Below are 19,167 nucleotides of genomic sequence, written 5' to 3' on the forward strand. Positions count from 1 at the left end.
AATTTTCCGGAACCTCAGCAAAACAATGTAAGAAGAAGTCATAGTTTTTTTTCTGTCCTCCCAGCAAAACCACTAGGAAGAAAGGAATCTGCAGTGAGATTTCTTTTGAAACTTCATACTCTCTACCATTTTGTGTTTCTTCTGCTAGAATGGAAATCGCTATTGGTGTTGGAGGAGCACTCCTCTCGGCTTCTGTTCAACCACTGATTGAAAGGCTGATCTCTCATGAACTGAACATCTTTCCTCGCTGGAAGAAAATCCAAGCTGACCTCAAGGACTGGGAGATGATGCTGGCCGAAATCAACGCTTTGCTCGATGATGCTGAAGACACCCAAATGACAAACTCTGCTGTGAAAAAATGGCTTGATGAGTTTCGAGATCTGACCTATGACATAGAAGATGTATTGGATGAGTTCAACACTGAAGCTTTGAAGCGCAAGGTGATGGAAGATTCTCAAGCAAGCACAAAGAAGCTACGAAAGTTCATCCCCACTCATCTCACTTCTTTTCGGTTCAAGAACAAGATGGCATCCAGGATAAAACATATTACTGGAAGATTACAGCGTATTAATGAAAGGCAAGCCCAAACTCTCAATTTGAGAAGGATTGCTAAGGAGACGACATCCCACCAGCTGAAGGAAAGGCCACCGACAACTTCTTTGGTGGATGAATCGCATATTTATGGCAGGAATGACGACAAGGAAGCTATTGTTGAGTTGTTGTTGAGGAATGAAGAAGGTGGTAACAAATTCATTTCTGTCATCCCTATATTGGGGATGGGAGGAATTGGCAAGACTACTTTAGCACAACTAGTCTACAATGATTCTGTAGTAAATGATTATTTTGACATCAAGGTATGGGTATGTGTTTCTGAAAATTTTGATGTCGTCATCTTAACAAGAACAATTCTACAGTATGTAGCTCCAGAGATCCGTGATTTGAAGGATCTTGATTTGAATTCACTTCAAGAAACATTGAAGGAGAAATTGTCTCAAAAGAAATTTCTGCTAATCCTAGATGATGTTTGGGAAGAGGATTACAATCAATGGGATCTACTACGTAGACCTTTCGTTTCCGCAACATCTAGTAGCAAAATAATTGTCACCACCCGTAAGAATAATGCTGCACCGATCACGGGTGATGTTTATGCTTATTGTGTGAAAAAGTTGCCAGATGATGAGTGTTTGTTCTTATTGGCTCACCATGCTTTGGCGGCACAAAGCTTTGATGCACGCTTGGATCTAAAGGATATTGGTAAGGAGTTGGTGAAAAGGTGTAATGGACTTCCGTTGGCTGCAAAAGTACTGGGAGGTCTCTTGCGCAATAAACGAAGTCGTGAAGAGTGGAAACGTGTATTGAGAAACAAATTGTGGAATTCACCAGAAACGACCAACAATGTCCATCCGACTCTAAAATTGAGCTACAATGATCTCCCTTCTCATTTAAAGCGATGCTTTGTTTATTGTGCAATATTCCCCAAGGATTATGAATTTGATAGGGATGAGTTAGTTTCACTGTGGATGGCAGAAGGCTTCTTGTACCATGCCCAGGGAGGAAAGCTTATGGAGGATTTGGGAATTGAATACTTTGAGGATTTGGTATCAAGGTCATTCTTTCAGTTGTCAAGCAGTAATCAATCAAGACCATTATCTGAATCAAGATCATTCGTTTGGGCAAAAAATAGTACGAGATCTGTATTTGTGATGCATGATCTCATAAGTGATCTTGCTCAAACTATTGCGGAAGAAACTTGTTTTAATTATGAGAATAAGACAGAGGTTGATATGTCAAGTTCAAAGTATGAAAATGTCCGTCATGCATCTTTTTCTTTTCGCCAAGACTCGCTAGAGTATGAGGTCTATTGTCGAATGAAGAGGTTGAGAACAATTTGGCTAAGAGGTGGTTATTTTCTTGACTGGGAATACAAGATGTTGGAGGAGTTACTAACACAATCAAAATGCGCAAGGGTGCTATCTCTTTCTAAATCCCCAACTACAGAGCTATCAAATTCCATTGGAGATTTGATACACCTACGGTACATCAACTTATCTGGTACATTTATTGAACAGCTTCCAGAGTCAGTGAGTAATCTCCTTTATTTGCAAACTTTGCTATTGTGTTATTGTCGTATGCTCCAGAAGTTGCCTGATAAAATTAGGTATCTGGTTAACTTGCGGCATCTTGATATTTCTAAGACTCCTAAGTTACAAAAGTTTCCATCCGGTATGGGCATGTTGACCAATCTTCAGACTTTATCCAAGTTTATTGTGAAAGAAGGTGATGGAACTACAATCGCCGAACTCAAGAACTTGAACAATCTTCGTGGCAGTTTATGTTTATCCATTCAAGGGCTTCAAAATGTACAAGATGCAAAGTTAGCAAACTTAAAGGGGAAGCAAGGCCTTGAAGAATTGGAATTAGAATGGATTGCAGGTCATGGAAAGAATGACATGTCGGTGCTTGAATCACTTGAACCACCTCATCAAAACTTGAAGAGGCTTGCCATTTCTTCCTACGGTGGTGCAGAATTCCCATCTTGGATGAGTAATGTTCGTTTGTTTTCTGAATTGGTTTCCGTAGATCTGAATCGTTGTGGAGAGATTAAACTCTTACCACCATTGGGGCAACTTTGCTCACTCAAAGAGCTAAGCATAGATCGCTTGCGTGCAGTGAAGACCATAGGTGGTGAATTTTATGGGGATGGCGCAGTGCCATTTCCATTATTAGAGAGGTTTGAAATCGGTTATATGTCAGGGTGGATTGAGTGGTCTCATGGCAACATGGGTGGTGAAGGATTCCCTAATCTTCAGAAGCTTAGGCTATATGGTTGTCCTAAATTGATCGGGAGTTTGCCAATTGGATTGCACAGACTTGGAAATCTCTCTGAATTGGCAATCAGCGGATGTCAAAACTTGGTATCGTTTCCTCCTATGGGCTTGCCATGTAGTCTGAAACGCATTCATGTTACATCTTGTGATGCTCTAGAACGTTTCCCAATAATATACGTTAGAGATGGACGGCAGAGCCTTCTTGAAGACCTAGATATTAAAGATTGCTTCTCTCTCGAGTGCTTCGAAAGAAACTTCAAGTTGCCTACCTCTTTAAGAAAATTGACCATCCAAGATTGCGAAAATCTATGGTCTCTACCTGATGGACTGATGATGCAAGATGACTACGAGTCTCATCTCGAGCATTTGGAGATTAAGGGATGTCAGAGGCTTACCTACCTTCCAACCGGCAAATTTCCTGCTTCTCTCAAAACCCTTCAAATTTGGGGATGTAGTTTGCAATTGGAATCAGCAATTTCAGAGAAGAACACTGCACTTGAAACAATTTCAATTTGGTATAACAACAACATAAAAGCATTGCCCTCCATTGACCGTTTGCAAAGTCTCAGCCAACTGACCATAGGCAAATGTCATAACATGGCGTCCTTAATAGAAGCAGGTGGTTTGCCTCGAAACCTTACTAAACTCGAGATAGAGCACTGCAAGAATCTGAGGCAGCCAATAGCAGAGTGGGGATTGGGCATGCTATCCTCTCTTGATACACTTGAAGTCGTGGGTGCATGTCCTGCAACTGCAGATGTGGTATCATTTCCGGACAATAGTTGTTGTTGGCTTCCCAGCTCTCTGAGAAAGCTCTTTATAGGACATTTCGTGAGTCTGAAATCTATGGGACTCCAAATGCTCACCTCTCTTGAAGAACTGAGCATTGTATGCTGCCCCAGACTCCGATCCCTGCCAAAGGACGCCCTGCCTTCCTCTCTTAAGAAAGTCTTCATCAGAGGTTGTGAGCTCCTAAATGAACCGAGCGTCGACTACTAGGCCGTAGGAATTTCCTATTATGTGGTAAGTGAACACTTTATTTGATACATAGCCTCTGTGTCCTGCCTTAGTTATTTCAGTTTATTCCGTCTAATTCTGCCACAGGAAATATATTTACTGCAGAGCTAAGATTTACTCAAACTGGATCTCTCTGAGCTTACAAAGCCAAGTCATAATCAGAGTAAGAAGAAGCATCCCAGGTCTGCCAACCCACGAAACACTACAATCTTCCAACTCTTCCAAGTATTGCCCTTGATCGAACTGCCGGCCATATCTGCATCAGAAAGAAGGTTCTTACATCTTAAAAGTGCTAAATTGTTTTATACTTTCTGAGCATCATTTACATTGGATTGCTAGTTTGTCTTTATTCAGTATATCAGTCTGGTGTTAATAGTTTGGCTTAAACTACTGAACATTATTTTCTTCTGGTGATGGATGTTCTTTTCTTAACCACAGTGAACATACAATCTTATTTAACATGGTTTAGTGCCTTACATCAAATCCTAGTGCTAATGGATACTTCTCATTTGCTCTGCAATGGATTTGATGCTTTTGACTAGAATTTTGTGATTTATGTTTCTTCATTTGGCATATGCATACTTTTCTTACTTGTAGGCGTTGTAAAATGATGAAGGACGTAGCAAGAGATAACAATTAGAAAGAATGAACTCCTCCACAACAGAAAAGGTATAACATTTCTGCTGAGTGTTAACCTACTTGACTTTTCATAGAGTGATTAACATGTTATGCTATGTTACAGACTATTACAGGATCATATGAGAAGGGCATCACTGAAGGATCATCATCAGGATTTTCAACGGCCATCAATACGCAAGAATCTATAAACAAATGAGAAAGAGGAGGGCTACTAGTTTTGCTGTACTACTGATATATTGATTTTCGATATGTTGGACATGTTATTTGTTGGACTTCTTGTTCTACTGATCTATTGACATTATTAGAAATTATTTTGGATGTCTTTTCCTTTAAGCCTCTTAGTTCTTATGTCCATCTCTGTTATTTCAATTCTAGTCAGATCTTAGTAATGGTGATGACTGATGATACGGAAATCTTTTTAGATGGATGAATGATAATTACTGTTGCTTCTATATGGTTTGATGTCTCACTCTGATATGGTTCTTGTACAATTCCCTCGTTGTTCTTACATGCTAAAATGGTATTGTTTAGAGATGGTTGCGATTCAATGTGGTTTTGTTAATGTTTTGAGACTCCATTTAACCTCCCATGTGTTTGTTGTACTGGTGTTCTATGTGAGATGATGGCCATGAAGAACTAATTCCAATTCAGAACCCTGTTCATCAAAACCATGCAAATCATCAGTCTCTTCCCCGGTGGGACTAATTTCTTATTCTGAAGGTTTCCAAATCACGCAGACGGCATTGATGTCAGTTTACATGATGCTGAATAAATAAGCTTAATCTAAATACTCCAAACCTTTTTTTAACTGAGGAACCACCTGGTCCAACACGCCTTTCGTAAACCTTGGGCCACCAAAACAGTCTGCGCCACAGGTAAGACTGGGTTGAAACCCATGCAAGTAGAGGTTTGAAAGTTGGATAAGCTCACGGAATCAAGATTTCACAAGTAAATATCCCAGCTGGTTGATTCGAACTCTTTTCACAAAACCTCGGGCTGCCAAAACAACCCGCATTATATTGGCGGCAAGTAAGACTGGTTCGAAGTCCATGTGGATGGAGGCCTGGCAGTGGGACAAACCATGGAAGCAAAATTTCAAAAGAAAATATCATAACTAATTCGTTCGAACTCTCGATCTTGTGCACTGTAGACTAGATAACCAACTAGGCTATTGTCAAATGGTTCAAAAAATAGTCAAAAACTGCTACTGCTTGCTTCATCACTCTACATTTCTCCACATACTTTCCAGCAGAAACTCAAGCAAACTACAAGGAAATTTTAATTGGAATCTCTCCAGAGTCCAGAACCAAAAGAACTTTCAACAAGAGTCGTAACATAAGCCCACAAAAAGAAGAATGAAAGAAATGGGGATTTCTTTACTTGCCCGGACAGAGAAAATACAATCTTAAACTGCAAATAAGAGTCAAAAACTTGCACCCAAAGTTTGTCACAATTTTGTCCAACTACACATTGAATAAGAAGTTCAGCGGGTGAGTACTCTAATGATCATGTTAAGGGAGGTTGCTAATACTTGTCGTCCGGCCGTATACATATCTTTGTTTTTTTTTCTTTATCATGCCATAAAGATTGGACATTGGACATATCATGAGATGCGTTTGTTTCCGAATTCAGAATCCCATTTAAAGGTGTGGTTGGATATGAATGTTAGTCCTGTTCTCTGCTTAGGGAAAAGAAAAAGGATTATTGCAGGTCAAAGTTGTTTGAGTAGGTTGCGGCTGAACTGTGAACTGTGGTCTTTGTCAATGATGGGTAGTTATTGAGTGATTCTCTATTGATCCATTGAGGCCAGGATCTGGCTTTATGGCCTAGGGGTCTGCTTGTTGTGTATATTCAGCTTTTGCAATTTCCCTGGTCGGCTTGGCGCAGGTGTTGTTTCTGAATATTTCGTCAGGTAATCACTTGTTTGCTTCCTTTCTGTGTGTTTGTTTCAATATTCTGGGGTTTAAGTCCCAACATCATATGACACAACAATATTGTTGTGTATATCAGTCTTAAGTCATCTCCCTTTCTCTGTTTGGCTACGTTGCTCACTAGGTGCATTTTTTATGAGCAAGTATATATCAAATGACAATGGAAATGAATCTTTATCTGTTTGATTCTATTTTTCACTGACATCCATTTGTGGTGGCCTTATATGATGACAGAAAGAAAAAGCCTTGCAAAAAGTGCGGGCCTCCTCCATCGGACCACTTTTGTGGCTAGCCTTGCTCCGATACTATGTTAACATTTTAGGCCCCCATTGTCCACCCCCTAAAAGGTCTTATAAAGGGTGGGAGTGTACCCTCATTTATACAAGTCACCCAGACCATTCCCAGCCGATATGGGACTCCAACATCTTAAAGAAAGAACCTGTAATCAAAATCAAAATCAAATTTAAAGATCCTCAGCTTTAGACATTCTAGAGAGGCGGCTTGGTCTTTGCTCAAACGCGGTCCGACAACACTGTTGGTTGGAGAGTGTCGAATCAAAAGCCGACAATCAATGCCCACTTCTTCAACTCCCCCAATCCTCACTAACGAATTCTTCATTGTCGATAATTCAGTGAATTGCTCGCCATGTATGATATCAACGATTATCGACACCAAGAAACGATTATCGGCATCGATAAATAGACATTTCTATAAATAATAATTGGTTCCACATATGACGTTTATCGACACTAAGAAACGATTACCGGTACCAAGATATTATTGACACAGATAAATAGACAATTCTATAAATAATAATTGGTTCCACATATGACGTTTGTTGGCACCAGGAAACGATTGATTATTGGCACCAAGAAATGATTATCGACATCGATAAATAGACAATTCTATAAATAATAATTGGTTCCACATATGACGTTTGTTGGCACCAGGAAATGATTGATTATTGGCACCAAGAAATGATTATCGACACCGATAAATAGACAATTATATAAATAATAATTAGTTCGACATATGATGTTTGTTGGCACCATAAAATGATTATAGACACCGATAAATAAACAATTCTATAAATAATAATTGGTTCCACATATGACATTTGTTGGCACCAAGAAATGATTATCGACACTGAAAAACGATTATCTGCATCGATAAATACACATTTATATAAATAATAATTAGTTCAACATATAACGTTTATTGGCACCAAGAAACGATTACCGGTACCAAGACACAGATAAATAGACAATTCTATAAAAAATAATTGGTTCCACATATGACGTTTGTTGGCACCAGGAAACGATTGATTATTGGCACCAAGAAATGATTATCGACATCGATAAATAGACAATTCTATAAATAATAATTGGTTCCACATATGACGTTTGTTGGCACCAGGAAATGATTGATTATTGGCACCAAGAAATGATTATCGACACCGATAAATAGACAATTATATAAATAATAATTAGTTCGACATATGATGTTTGTTGGCACCATAAAATGATTATAGACACCGATAAATAAACAATTCTATAAATAATAATTGGTTCCACATATGACATTTGTCGGCACCAAGAAATGATTATCGACACTGAAAAATGATTATCTGCATCGATAAATACACATTTATATAAATAATAATTATTCAACATATAACTTTTATTGGCACCAAGAAATGATTATCGACACCGATAAATAAATAATTCTTTAAATAATAATTGATTCCACATATGATATTTGTTGGCACCAAGAAATGATTATCGACACCGATAAATAGACAATTATATAAATAATAATTAGTTCGACATATGATGTTTGTTGGCACCATAAAATGATTATAGACACCGATAAATAAACAATTCTATAAATAATAATTGGTTCCACATATGACATTTGTCGGCACCAAGAAATGATTACCGACACTGAAAAACGATTATCTGCATCGATAAATACACATTTATATAAATAATAATTAGTTCAACATATAACGTTTATTGGCACCAAGAAATGATTATCGACACCGATAAATAAATAATTCTTTAAATAATAATTGATTCCACATATGATATTTGTTGGCACCAAGAAATGATTATCGACACCGATAAATAGACAATTCTATAAATAATAATTGGTTGCATATATGACGTTTGTTGGCACCAAGAAATGTTTATTGGCATCAAGAAATGATTATCGACACCGAAAAATGATTATCTACACGATAAATAGACATTTCTATAAATAATAATTAGTTTCACATATGACGTTTATTAGCACCAAGAAATGATTATCGACACCGATAAATAGACAATTCTATAAATAATAATTGGTTCCACATATGACATTTGTTGTCACCAAGAAATGATTATCGGCACCAAGAAATGATTATTGACACCGATAAATGGATAATTCTATAAATAATAATTGATTTCACATATGACATTTATTGACACCAATAAACAATTATTGACACCAAGAAGGTTCCACATATGACATTTGTTGGCACCAAGAAATGATTATTGACACCAAAAAATGATTATCGACATTGAAAAATGATTATTTGCATCGGTAAATAGACATTTCTATAAATAAAAATTAGTTCCACATATGACGTTTATGGGCACCAAGAAATGATTATCGACATCGATAAATAGACAATTCTATAAATAATAATTGGTTCCACATATGACGTTTGTTGGCACAAAGAAACGATTATTGACACCAAGAAATGATTATCGACACGGATAAATAGACAATTTTATAAATGATAATTATTGGCACGAAAAAACAATTATTGACACCAGGAAATGATTATTGACACCAAGAAATGATTATCGACACCGAAAAATGAATATCTGCATCAGTAAATAGACATTTCTATAAATAATAATTAGTTCCACATACGACGTTTATTGACACCAAGAAATGATTATCAACGCCGATAAATAAACAATTCTATAAATAATAATTGATTCACATATGATGTTTGTTGGCACCAAGAAATGATTATCGACACCGATAAATAGACAATTCTATAAATAATAATTGATTCCACATATGACGTTTATTGACACTAAAAAACAATTATTGGCACCAAGAAATAAGGGTTTAGGGTTTAAACTTGGCCTCCGAAATTAATATTTCATGTGTTGTTGTCGTCCAAGTGTGTGCTTTTGTAAAAGTAGCCCTAGTGTGTTGGGCTTTGTTTATTGTGCAAGTATTGTGATGTCGGATTATCCAACCCAAACGTGAGGGGAATGTTAGAATATGTATAAATAATTTGAAATGCTCTAAATCCAACAAATTTATTTATGGGGTTGAATGAGACAATAATAAATCTTAACAAGCTGACGCTACCAGGTAGGAGTAGCAAAATTTTGGTTCCAAGTCGGACAACGGCAGGTGTTTTTAAATGTTTAAGAAGAAGACTGAAGAAATGAATGCAAATTCTGTAATTCTCATAGAACTAATTGAAATGCTTCCCTCTCCAATTGAACTAATTAGGTACACGCCCAAATGATAATTTTTGAAGTCTGTTGACAATTGATGATGATTGATCCTGGAAGTCAACTTGTCAATTTAATAAGGAGAATATTATTCATTATCTTGTTTTGTGATATATTTATCCATGAAATTAAATATTAGTCTTCTGGTCAAATAGGACTTCAAGTCATGAAAAATTTGTTTACACATTCTGCTAAATTATGGCGGAATTGTGAACATACCTACTCTTACCAACTTGTAACCTCTCCAATAACTCTCTTTGTTTGCTTCATTTCGGTAGAGTAATATAATTTTTGGTCACTAAAAGAGTTGACTAGTTCAACCATCGAATTTTCAAGCATTTTAATTTGAACCATTGAAACTGTAAAATTTCATTTTTTTTTTTAAATAGAAGAAGTTGTAGTGTTACAGAAAAATTCAACAACTTTAAAACAAAAAATTTAATGTAAACAGAGACAATATTCTCAAATCACAATTAAAAAAAAAACAACAAATCATATGAATACAGTAATAAAATTCATATATATGGACATTGGACATATCATGTCACGCGTTTGATAATTCAGAATTCCATTTTAAAAAAAGACATGGAAAACAAACCAAAGACAAAGGAGTCCAAAGACGAAGACGTACACCAATACCATTGTTCCGCGTTTCTATCATATGATGCGTTTATTTATTGTTTTAAAAATTATTATATTTCAATTAGATGTGATTAGTGACCTAACATATATATATATATATATATATATATATATATTGTATAGGATTGTAGGTCATATGTAGTTTTTTTTCTATCATATGATGCGTTTATTTCTTGTTTTCACAATTATTAATATTTCAATTGGATGTGACTTGTAACCTAACATATAAATTCTATAGGATTGTAGATCATATGTAGTTTTATTATTTTTCAAGCTTATCTTTTGTAAAATCAATCCAAATTCTTTCTACTATTAGTAGACCATTAAAAATCAAAAGTCCATTAAAATTGATATATTATGCGGGTAGGATTAAAATCGAGGATCCTAACAAAAAAGTTGTAGAAAACATCATTGAAATTTCAGTGTTTTCAAAACAGTAGAATTTCTCCATTTTTTAATTAAAAAAATTTATAGCGACAGAAAAGATTACAATTTTAAAAATAGTGAAATTCATAAAATTAGGCAAAAACAGGGAAATTTCAATTGTTTCTTCGAAAAATGTGAAATCTAATTGTGTCTTCAAACATAGTGAAAATTTAGTATTTTTTTCAAATCAGGGAAACTTTTATTATTACAGAGAAATCACACAAATAAAAACAGTAAAATTTAATCCAGTTCAACAAAAAAAAAAGTGAAAATTATATTTTTGAAAAAACCATAAATTTTCATTATTTTTTGAATGAAAAAAATTCCACAATATCAAAACAATGAAATTTAAAGAAAACAGAATCAGTACTCTCAAATCAAAGTGAAAAGAAATCACAGATCAGAAGATATAGTAATAGAATTTACACTTTTGAATTACTAACATCACAACATAAGGTACTTAGTTAGAACATATTTCAATATTTTCAAATTTTAGAGAAATTTCAATGTTTTTAAAATATAGTGAACCGTTTCAAAGTTTAGAAAAATTTTACTGTTTTTTCAAAATAGAGAAACTTTGTAGTGACAGAAACCATTGCAATATTAGAAAACAATGACACTTTTTTAAAAAGGACTTGAAAAACAAACCAAAGACCAAGACTTGCACCAATATTATAGTTGTGGCGTTTATATCACGTATCACATATAACAATTATTATATTTCAAAGGGGATTGACTCGTGGCCTAACATAATGTGAAACCAATCCAAATTCGGGTCATTGCTGACATTTCATGGCATGGAAAAACGAGGCATAATTTGAAAATTTTCTCATGATGAGACAAGTTGAAGGTTTTGTATATTGAACAATGAAAAGGCCAAGTGATTAAATAATACATATGGGTTTTTGACCGTAACTATCCATCTATATACATAAAATACTTAAAAGTTAAAATCCTCATACGTAATACCATATGTCACGCAATTGAAAAAAGAATAATAATTACTTTAAATACGAAAATGACATGTAATCCATCTGATTAGTAATCCATGGAAGCCCAACATGTTTATTTCATTGATTTAATTAATAAAATAATTTTATTTCCACTCTTTTTGTCTCAGAATTCATTGTCCAAAATTTATTGTTTTAATATATATTCTATTGTTTTTTAAAGCACAGTTTAGAATTCATTATTTTAGTTTAGAATTCATTTGTTTTTGAAATTTCATTGAAAAAATAATGGAATTGAGAAATTTCATCGAAAAAAATAATGAAATTAACATTTACCCGATAAAACTCATCGATAATGAATCTTGTTAGAAAGAGTTTTATGAGTTGATTCTGAATATGTATTTTTTAAAAATTTAACATGTATTTTGAGAGTTAAAACGTTTTAAAATTTCGTTTAAGAGACTTGGATTCTCATGGGCTACCACTATATTGGTTATCTAGCACTACTACTTTAAATATACTACAAAATTAAAAATATTTAAAATCGAAAAACAAATTAATGAACAATAATAATAATTCTCTTAGAATTAGGGAAGGGGTATATCTCAGGCCTTTCACCTTTAATTTTAGAGATGACAAATATGTTAATTAGCTCTCACTCTATTGCTTTTAATTTTGTTAATCATCCTGTTTGGCAAAGCTTACAAGCCAAGGCAAAGCTCTACCAAACACCTCAGATAAGCTAGCTTATAAGTTTTAATAAGCTCCAAAAAATAAGTTTCAAATTAAAACTTATTTTAGAGCTTATAAGTTCTAATAAACTAGCTTATGCATGTTTGTTACCTACAATTCATATAAATTACTTAATGAACATTTGCAGAAGTAGGCTAGCAAACATGGTAGATGAATCGCATATTTATGGCAGAAATGTCAACAACGAAGCTATGGTTCACATGTCGTTGAGGATTGAGGAATGAATAAGGTGGTAGGAATTCAGTTTCTGTGATCCCTTTACATATTGGGGATGGGAGGAATTGATAAGACTTTCTTTGAGGTAGATATGTAAGGTGTCGAGGTAGTTGACCTGGATAGAGCAAGTTATCGTGGAAGGTGGTGTTCTAGTATCTCACATAAGTTGTGCATGTGCCTCCAACGTGGTGAAAATGAGTTGTTGATCCCGATGGATGGAGGGAAGTCGCTTGAGGGAAGGCTTGAACCATGAGGAATGGTGTGATCCTTGGTATGAGGGAAGGATTGTTAGGTGTAAACTAAAGTCTCACGTCGGCTAGACATGACAAAAATGTTGGGTTTATAAATGTGGATAATATCTCCATTAGTATGAGGCCTTTTAGATTAAAACTCATGAGCAAATCCGTGCGAGCCTAGGATCAAAGCAGACAATATCATATTAACATGGAGATATGTGGGTCCATAATCCCAACACTTATCATGTCACATGTTTTATGTACTATTGTCATGTTTCTATCATATCACTAGTTTTTTTCCTTTTTCTTCTTCCTTTTTGAGAATTATCATATTCTATGGAGATATGTGAGTCCATAATCCCAACACTTTTAATGTCACGCGTTTTATGTACTATTGTCGTGTTTCTATCATATCACTCGTTTTTTCTTTTTCTTTTGCCTTTTTGAGAATTATTATATTCCAATGGGATATGAATCGTGACCTAACATATTAAATAGGATTGTAATTGTAGGCCACATATAGTTTTCTTTTTCTTGTAAGCTTAATTTTTGTAAAATCAATCCAAATTCTTTCTGTTACTGACATTTCATGGACATAACACATAAGAAAATAAAAACAATGAAGAATATTCATAATAAAAAAGTGATAATAATTCGATTAGAATTAAGATTGGCGTATATTTGAAATTTAATTTCAGAGATGAGAATATGTTGATTAACTCTATATCTATTTTGTATCTCCATCTATAGCTCCTGATGGAGAAGAATACAAGTATCCAATCTTATTCATTCACCAAAGTACCAAACCATTGATTAAAGGTGCCACCTTAATCACAAGTGGTGCAGATGGGACGGTATCTTATGCATTGACTACATCGCTGACTTTTGTCTGTAAGTTCTGGGAATCTCAGCAAACCAAATGTAAGTGGTGGCTTGGCTTCTTTCTTTCTTTTTTTTCCCCCCAAAACGACAAGGAAAAAAAGAAAAGAAATAAAGAACGCCAAAGAGATTATGCAGGAGGAGGACCTTACTTTGTGAGATTTGTCTTTTGAGTCATGGTCGGTGAGGGGGTTAGGTAGCTTCTTTAGTTCTTGGTTTCCCACTAGAAAAGTCTGCATGGGTCCATCATTGTCCAAATCCAATGATCCATCAAAGGAAGAAAACGCCAATTTCTACTATACATGTAATCATTTCACTCGTTTTTTTTTCCTTCCATTTTATTAGAATAATTATTCCAATGGGATGTGATTCTTGACCTAACATATCATATAGGATTGTAATTGTTGGGCTTCCCATTTTTAACAAATTTTGTTAGGTGTAATTACTAATTAACAAATTTATAGATTAAATAACTAAATTTTTCTGAAATAAGATCACAGACCTGATTGTATTCATTTATCCAATAAATTAGGTAAGAGGAATTGAGGTCTATAGGTACTCGAGTCGCAATATAACATGATCTACCTGTATCCTTATTCATCAGTGCATCAACAAACTAAAAGAAAGTACTAAAAAAGGGGAGAATAGAGGAGGAGGAAAAGATGCCTCAGATATGTTATTAAATACGGAAGCATTACACATCCATAAAATTAATATTATAAACTTACATAAACATATGACATGTTTATGTGGCTTATTTAATAAAATTTGTTTTTTTTTTAATCCATGTGGCATGTCTGTTGGCTTGCCACCTAGATTATGTAAGTTTATGGATGAGAAAATTATGGACATATATCATTTTGATATTAAATAACTAGATTATTATAGTATTAATGGATTAAAAGTATTAGTTGCAATATCCTAATATTTAACTTAATTTAAAATTATCAAAAAAATTTATACACTTGAAATTGAATGCATTGACTTCATAGCTGGCTTTTGCAGTAATTTCTCGGAATCTCATCAAAACAGTGTAAAATGTAAGAACTAAGAAGTCATGGCCTTTTTTTTTTCTCTAGCGAAACGACAAAGGAGGAAAATAACATAAAGCACGCCAAAGATACGTACAACCACAAGAGGACCTTAATTACTTTGAGAGATTTGTCTTTTGAAACCTCATTTTCTCTTACCATTTTGTGTTTCTTCTTGTTACAATGGAGATCGCTATTGGTGTTGGAGGAGCACTCCTTTCTGCTTCTGTTCAGCCACTGATTGAAAGGCTCGTAACCTCTCATGAACTGAACATCTTTGCTCGACGGGAGAAAATCCATGCTGACCTCAAGGACTGGGAGATGATGCTGGCCGAAATCAATGCTTTGCTCGATGATGCTGAAGACACCCAAATGACAAATTCTGTAGTGAAAATATGGCTTGATGAGTTTCGAGATCTGATCTATGACATCGAAGATGTGTTGGATGAGTTCAACACCGAAGCTTTGAAGCGCAAGGTGATGGAAGATTCTCAGGGAAGCACAAACAAGCTGCGAAAGTTCATCCCCACTCGTTTCACTTCTTTCGCGTTCAACATTAAGATGGCATCCAGGATAAAAGACATTACTAAAAGATTACAACGTATTAATGCATGGCAGGAGCAGACTCTAAATTTGAGAAGGCTTGTTAATGGGACGAGATCGAAGCAGCCGAAGGAAAGGCCACCGACAACTTCGACAACTTCTTTGGTAGATGAATCGGATATTTATGGCAGGAATGATGACAAGGAAGCTATTACTAAGATGCTGTTATGCAATGGAGAAGGTGGTAACAATTCCATTTCTGTGATAGCTATAGTGGGGATGGGAGGAATTGGTAAGACTACTTTAGCAAAGTTAGTCTACAATGATTCTGCTATGCAAAACTATTTTGACATCAAGATATGGGTATGTGTTTCTGAAAATTTTGATGTTATCTACTTAACGAGAACAATTCTACGGTATGTAGCTCCAGAGATCTGTGATTTAAAGGATCTTAATTTGAATTCACTTCAAGAAACATTGAAAAAGAAATTATCTCAAAAGAAATTTTTGCTCATCCTAGATGATGTCTGGGAAGAGGATTACAGTCAATGGGATCTACTACGTGCACCTTTCGTTTCTGCAGCAACAAGTAGCAAAATAGTTGTCACCACTCGTAAGAAAAATGCTGCACCAATCACAGCTGATGTTCATGCCTACTGTGTGAAGGAGTTGCCAGATGAAGAGTGCTTGTTCTTATTGGCTCACCATGCTTTGGCGGCACAAAGCTTTGATGCACACTTAGATCTAAAGGATATTGGTCTGGAATTGGCGAATAGGTGTAACGGACTTCCGTTGGCTGCAAAAGTATTGGGAGATCTCTTGCGCAATAAACGAAGCCGTGAGGAGTGGGAACGTGTATTGAGAAACAAATTGTGGAATTCCCGAGAAACGAGCAATAGTGTCTATCCGATTCTAAAATTGAGCTACAATGATCTCCCTTCTCATTTAAAGCGATGTTTTGTTTATTGTGCAATATTCCCCAAGGATTATGAATTTGATAGAGATGAATTGGTTTCTTTATGGATGGCAGAAGGCTTCTTGCAACATCCCCAGGGAAGGAAGACAATGGAGGACTTGGGAATTGAATACTTTGAGGATTTGGTATCAAGGTCATTCTTTCAGTCGTCGGTCAGTCATCAATCAAGATCATTATTTCTGCCATCAAGTAGGACAACATCAAGATATGTGATGCATGATCATATAAGTGATCTTGCTCAAACTATTGCGAAAGAAATTTGTTATAATTATGAGACTACGTTCGAGGATGATATGTCAAGTTTAAAATATCAAAAGGTCCGTCATGCATCTTTTTCCCGTCTCAAAGATATTGACTCGCAAGAGTATGAAATCTATACTCGAATGAAGAGGTTGAGAACAATTGTGGGTTATCCAATTTTGCGAAGAGGTGACTTCCCTGAGTCGAGAGACTATGAATACAAGATGCTGTACAAGTTATTGTGATGCAGTTCCCGTAGGTGTTGGCCGAATCCACAAAATAACAGAAATACAAGTAATCAGCAGATCAAGCCAACTACAAATCACCCCAAGGAAATGCCATAGATGGCTACTACTAGATAACTTCAATCGTCCAAAACAAGAAATCAACAACTAATCTCCAGCAAAGATATACAAATCCATAGATAACTAATCTGTAAATACAATAAGAAGGAGATACAAAATCAAGAGAGGAAGGAGATTGCGAACCCACGGGAAGAACCCCCAATACCGATTGATGCTTGCTGCCGCCGGAAGAGTAGAGAACCTAGAAGACTACGAACAAGAGTTCACCAAAATCCAAATCTCCCAGCCCCATCTCCGTTGCCCCGTATGTATCATTAGAAGCAGGAGCCCTCCAAGCTAACTTTCATGGGCCTGGGCCTTAACCAATCTACTACCAAACGGGCTTTAATTAAGCCCACTGCATCAACTCTCGCCGTCCCAAAAGAACTCGACTCTGTCGAGTAAACGTTGACTCACATAAATTGGAATTGGAGCATGTTGTCCACCAGGGTCCCAAACTCTCCAATTAGTTGCAATGTCTTGGTGTAGATGCTCCCTTAATCCATGGATGAAGAATGATATATGCTCGGACAAGGTAGACAATCTGGTAGTGTCCTCAAGCAAGACCAAGGTAGTACCAAACAAATTAGCTTGATCAACAAAAGGGTAGAACACATGCCCTACTTGCTCCAAATATCCTTTAGAAGAAGCATTTGACTTGCCTTGCAGTAAACTCAAGCATTTGAAGGTTAATAATTTCACAATGGTGGCACTCACTTCTTGTAATTTGTAAGTGACCCGTATTGAGGGAGAGTCCAGCTCTTGAGCAGCCCATGTCCAGTACACATCCATTGTATTATCAAGTAAGACAACTACCAAAACCCCAACTATACTTTCATAGGATGACAGAGGAGTGAACAACAAAATCCACATATCATACCTATTTTCAGTTTTCAGCCACCAGTTGTGTTCAACAATAAATGTTTCAAACCAATAAGGAATAGGCAAGGTGATGCCCCAAGCAAGAGTAGTAGTATACAGTTTCACCAGATAAAAGTTCTCACAGCATGAGAAAATAATAAAAGAGCATACTGCCATGTTGTAATGAACGAGAATCAGCCCAATATTTTTTTGTAACATGGCAACATTGTTAGGAAAGCATGCAGCCATCTTGGTATGAACAAAATGCTTACCATGGTTGTGCCCTTCGAGGAATTCCACCACTGGGAAGTCTACCATCTTCTCAGAAACATATTCTTGTGCCTTACAATAATGAAGTTCCTTATGTTTCATAACCTCAGAACTATGAATGGACCTCGAAGTAGAGTTCTTTTGCTCTTGAGTATTCCATGTTGTAAGACCACCTCTACCACTCGGGTGAAAGGCTATTTTGACTCCACTAGCTATCTCTCCAAATACACATGGCAAAAAAAGATTTGATGGTGCCCTTTTGACATAAATAACATTCATAAAAGGAACATGAAAACCCTGAGAAATGCGAATCTCTGATATGCCACCTTTTTGTGAAGAAGCAATGTTTGCTTTGGCCTGGAACTGATTACCCCCATGTTGGACAATTGACACCAACTGATTTGCCGCACATTTAATATCATATTCTTGGGTTTCACAACTTGACTGAATCTTCGCACCCACAACTTCTTGTGTCTCAACCACAATTTCTACAATTTCTTCTTGTGTCTCAGCCGTTTGCCAATGGTGTTCAACAATGCCAATACCCTCTGGAACCTCCTTCGGTTGGAATTCATACTGTATCTCCACATCACAGCTATGTTTCTCTGATAGGTGCTTCAACAACATGTCTACTTTATCAGTCCAAGCATCCATTTGTTGATTTATGGATAGGAGCTGTTCGGACATACCACGGAGGATATCATCTTGCTGCTTCTGAGGTATTATTGTGCAGTCATATGAGCACATTGAACCTTGATTACTAGTCGTTGAGCTTGATTCCCCATGGAAAGTGACCCTTGAAGTAACCGCTCGTTCAGTCATTTCATCGAGCAGATGATAGGCGTTACTATCTGGTTCAGG

At 35.9% G+C, this 19,167-nt stretch overlaps 2 protein-coding genes across 5 annotated transcripts; both read left to right on the plus strand.

The window, feature by feature from the left end:
• Positions 1 to 4,946, plus strand: LOC119981022 (putative disease resistance RPP13-like protein 1). Of its 4 annotated transcripts, XR_005463981.1 has the most exons (4): positions 1 to 3,851; positions 3,951 to 4,117; positions 4,443 to 4,514; positions 4,588 to 4,946. XR_005463981.1 is itself a non-coding variant. In XM_038823966.1 (2 exons), exon 1 carries the CDS (start codon positions 150 to 152, stop codon positions 3,825 to 3,827), a length of 3,678 nt encoding a protein of 1,225 aa, XP_038679894.1. In that variant the 5' UTR covers positions 1 to 149; the 3' UTR covers positions 3,828 to 3,851; positions 3,951 to 4,946. The 4 variants fall into 4 exon arrangements, 1 of the variants encoding a protein (XP_038679894.1); XR_005463982.1 differs by having other exon boundaries at positions 3,933 to 4,514; XR_005463980.1 differs by having other exon boundaries at positions 3,951 to 4,514.
• Positions 4,947 to 15,072: 10,126 nt separating this feature from the next.
• LOC119981118 (putative disease resistance RPP13-like protein 1) lies at positions 15,073 to 17,076 on the plus strand. Its single transcript, XM_038824135.1, has one exon. The coding sequence runs from the start codon at positions 15,256 to 15,258 to the stop codon at positions 17,074 to 17,076; it is 1,821 nt and encodes a 606-aa protein (XP_038680063.1). The 5' UTR covers positions 15,073 to 15,255.
• The last annotated feature ends 2,091 nt before the right edge of the window (positions 17,077 to 19,167 follow it).

The sequence above is a fragment of the Tripterygium wilfordii genome, chromosome 16 (genome assembly GCF_013401445.1).
Source record: "Tripterygium wilfordii isolate XIE 37 chromosome 16, ASM1340144v1, whole genome shotgun sequence".
In the NCBI taxonomy this organism is placed as follows: domain Eukaryota; kingdom Viridiplantae; phylum Streptophyta; class Magnoliopsida; order Celastrales; family Celastraceae; genus Tripterygium; species Tripterygium wilfordii.

Bases quoted from the DNA above. Each gene is read 5' to 3' on its own strand.
- LOC119981022 (XM_038823966.1), top strand. From the start codon at position 150: ATGGAAATCGCTATTGGTGTTGGAGGAGCACTCCTCTCGGCTTCTGTT.
- LOC119981118 (XM_038824135.1), top strand. From the start codon at position 15,256: ATGGAGATCGCTATTGGTGTTGGAGGAGCACTCCTTTCTGCTTCTGTT.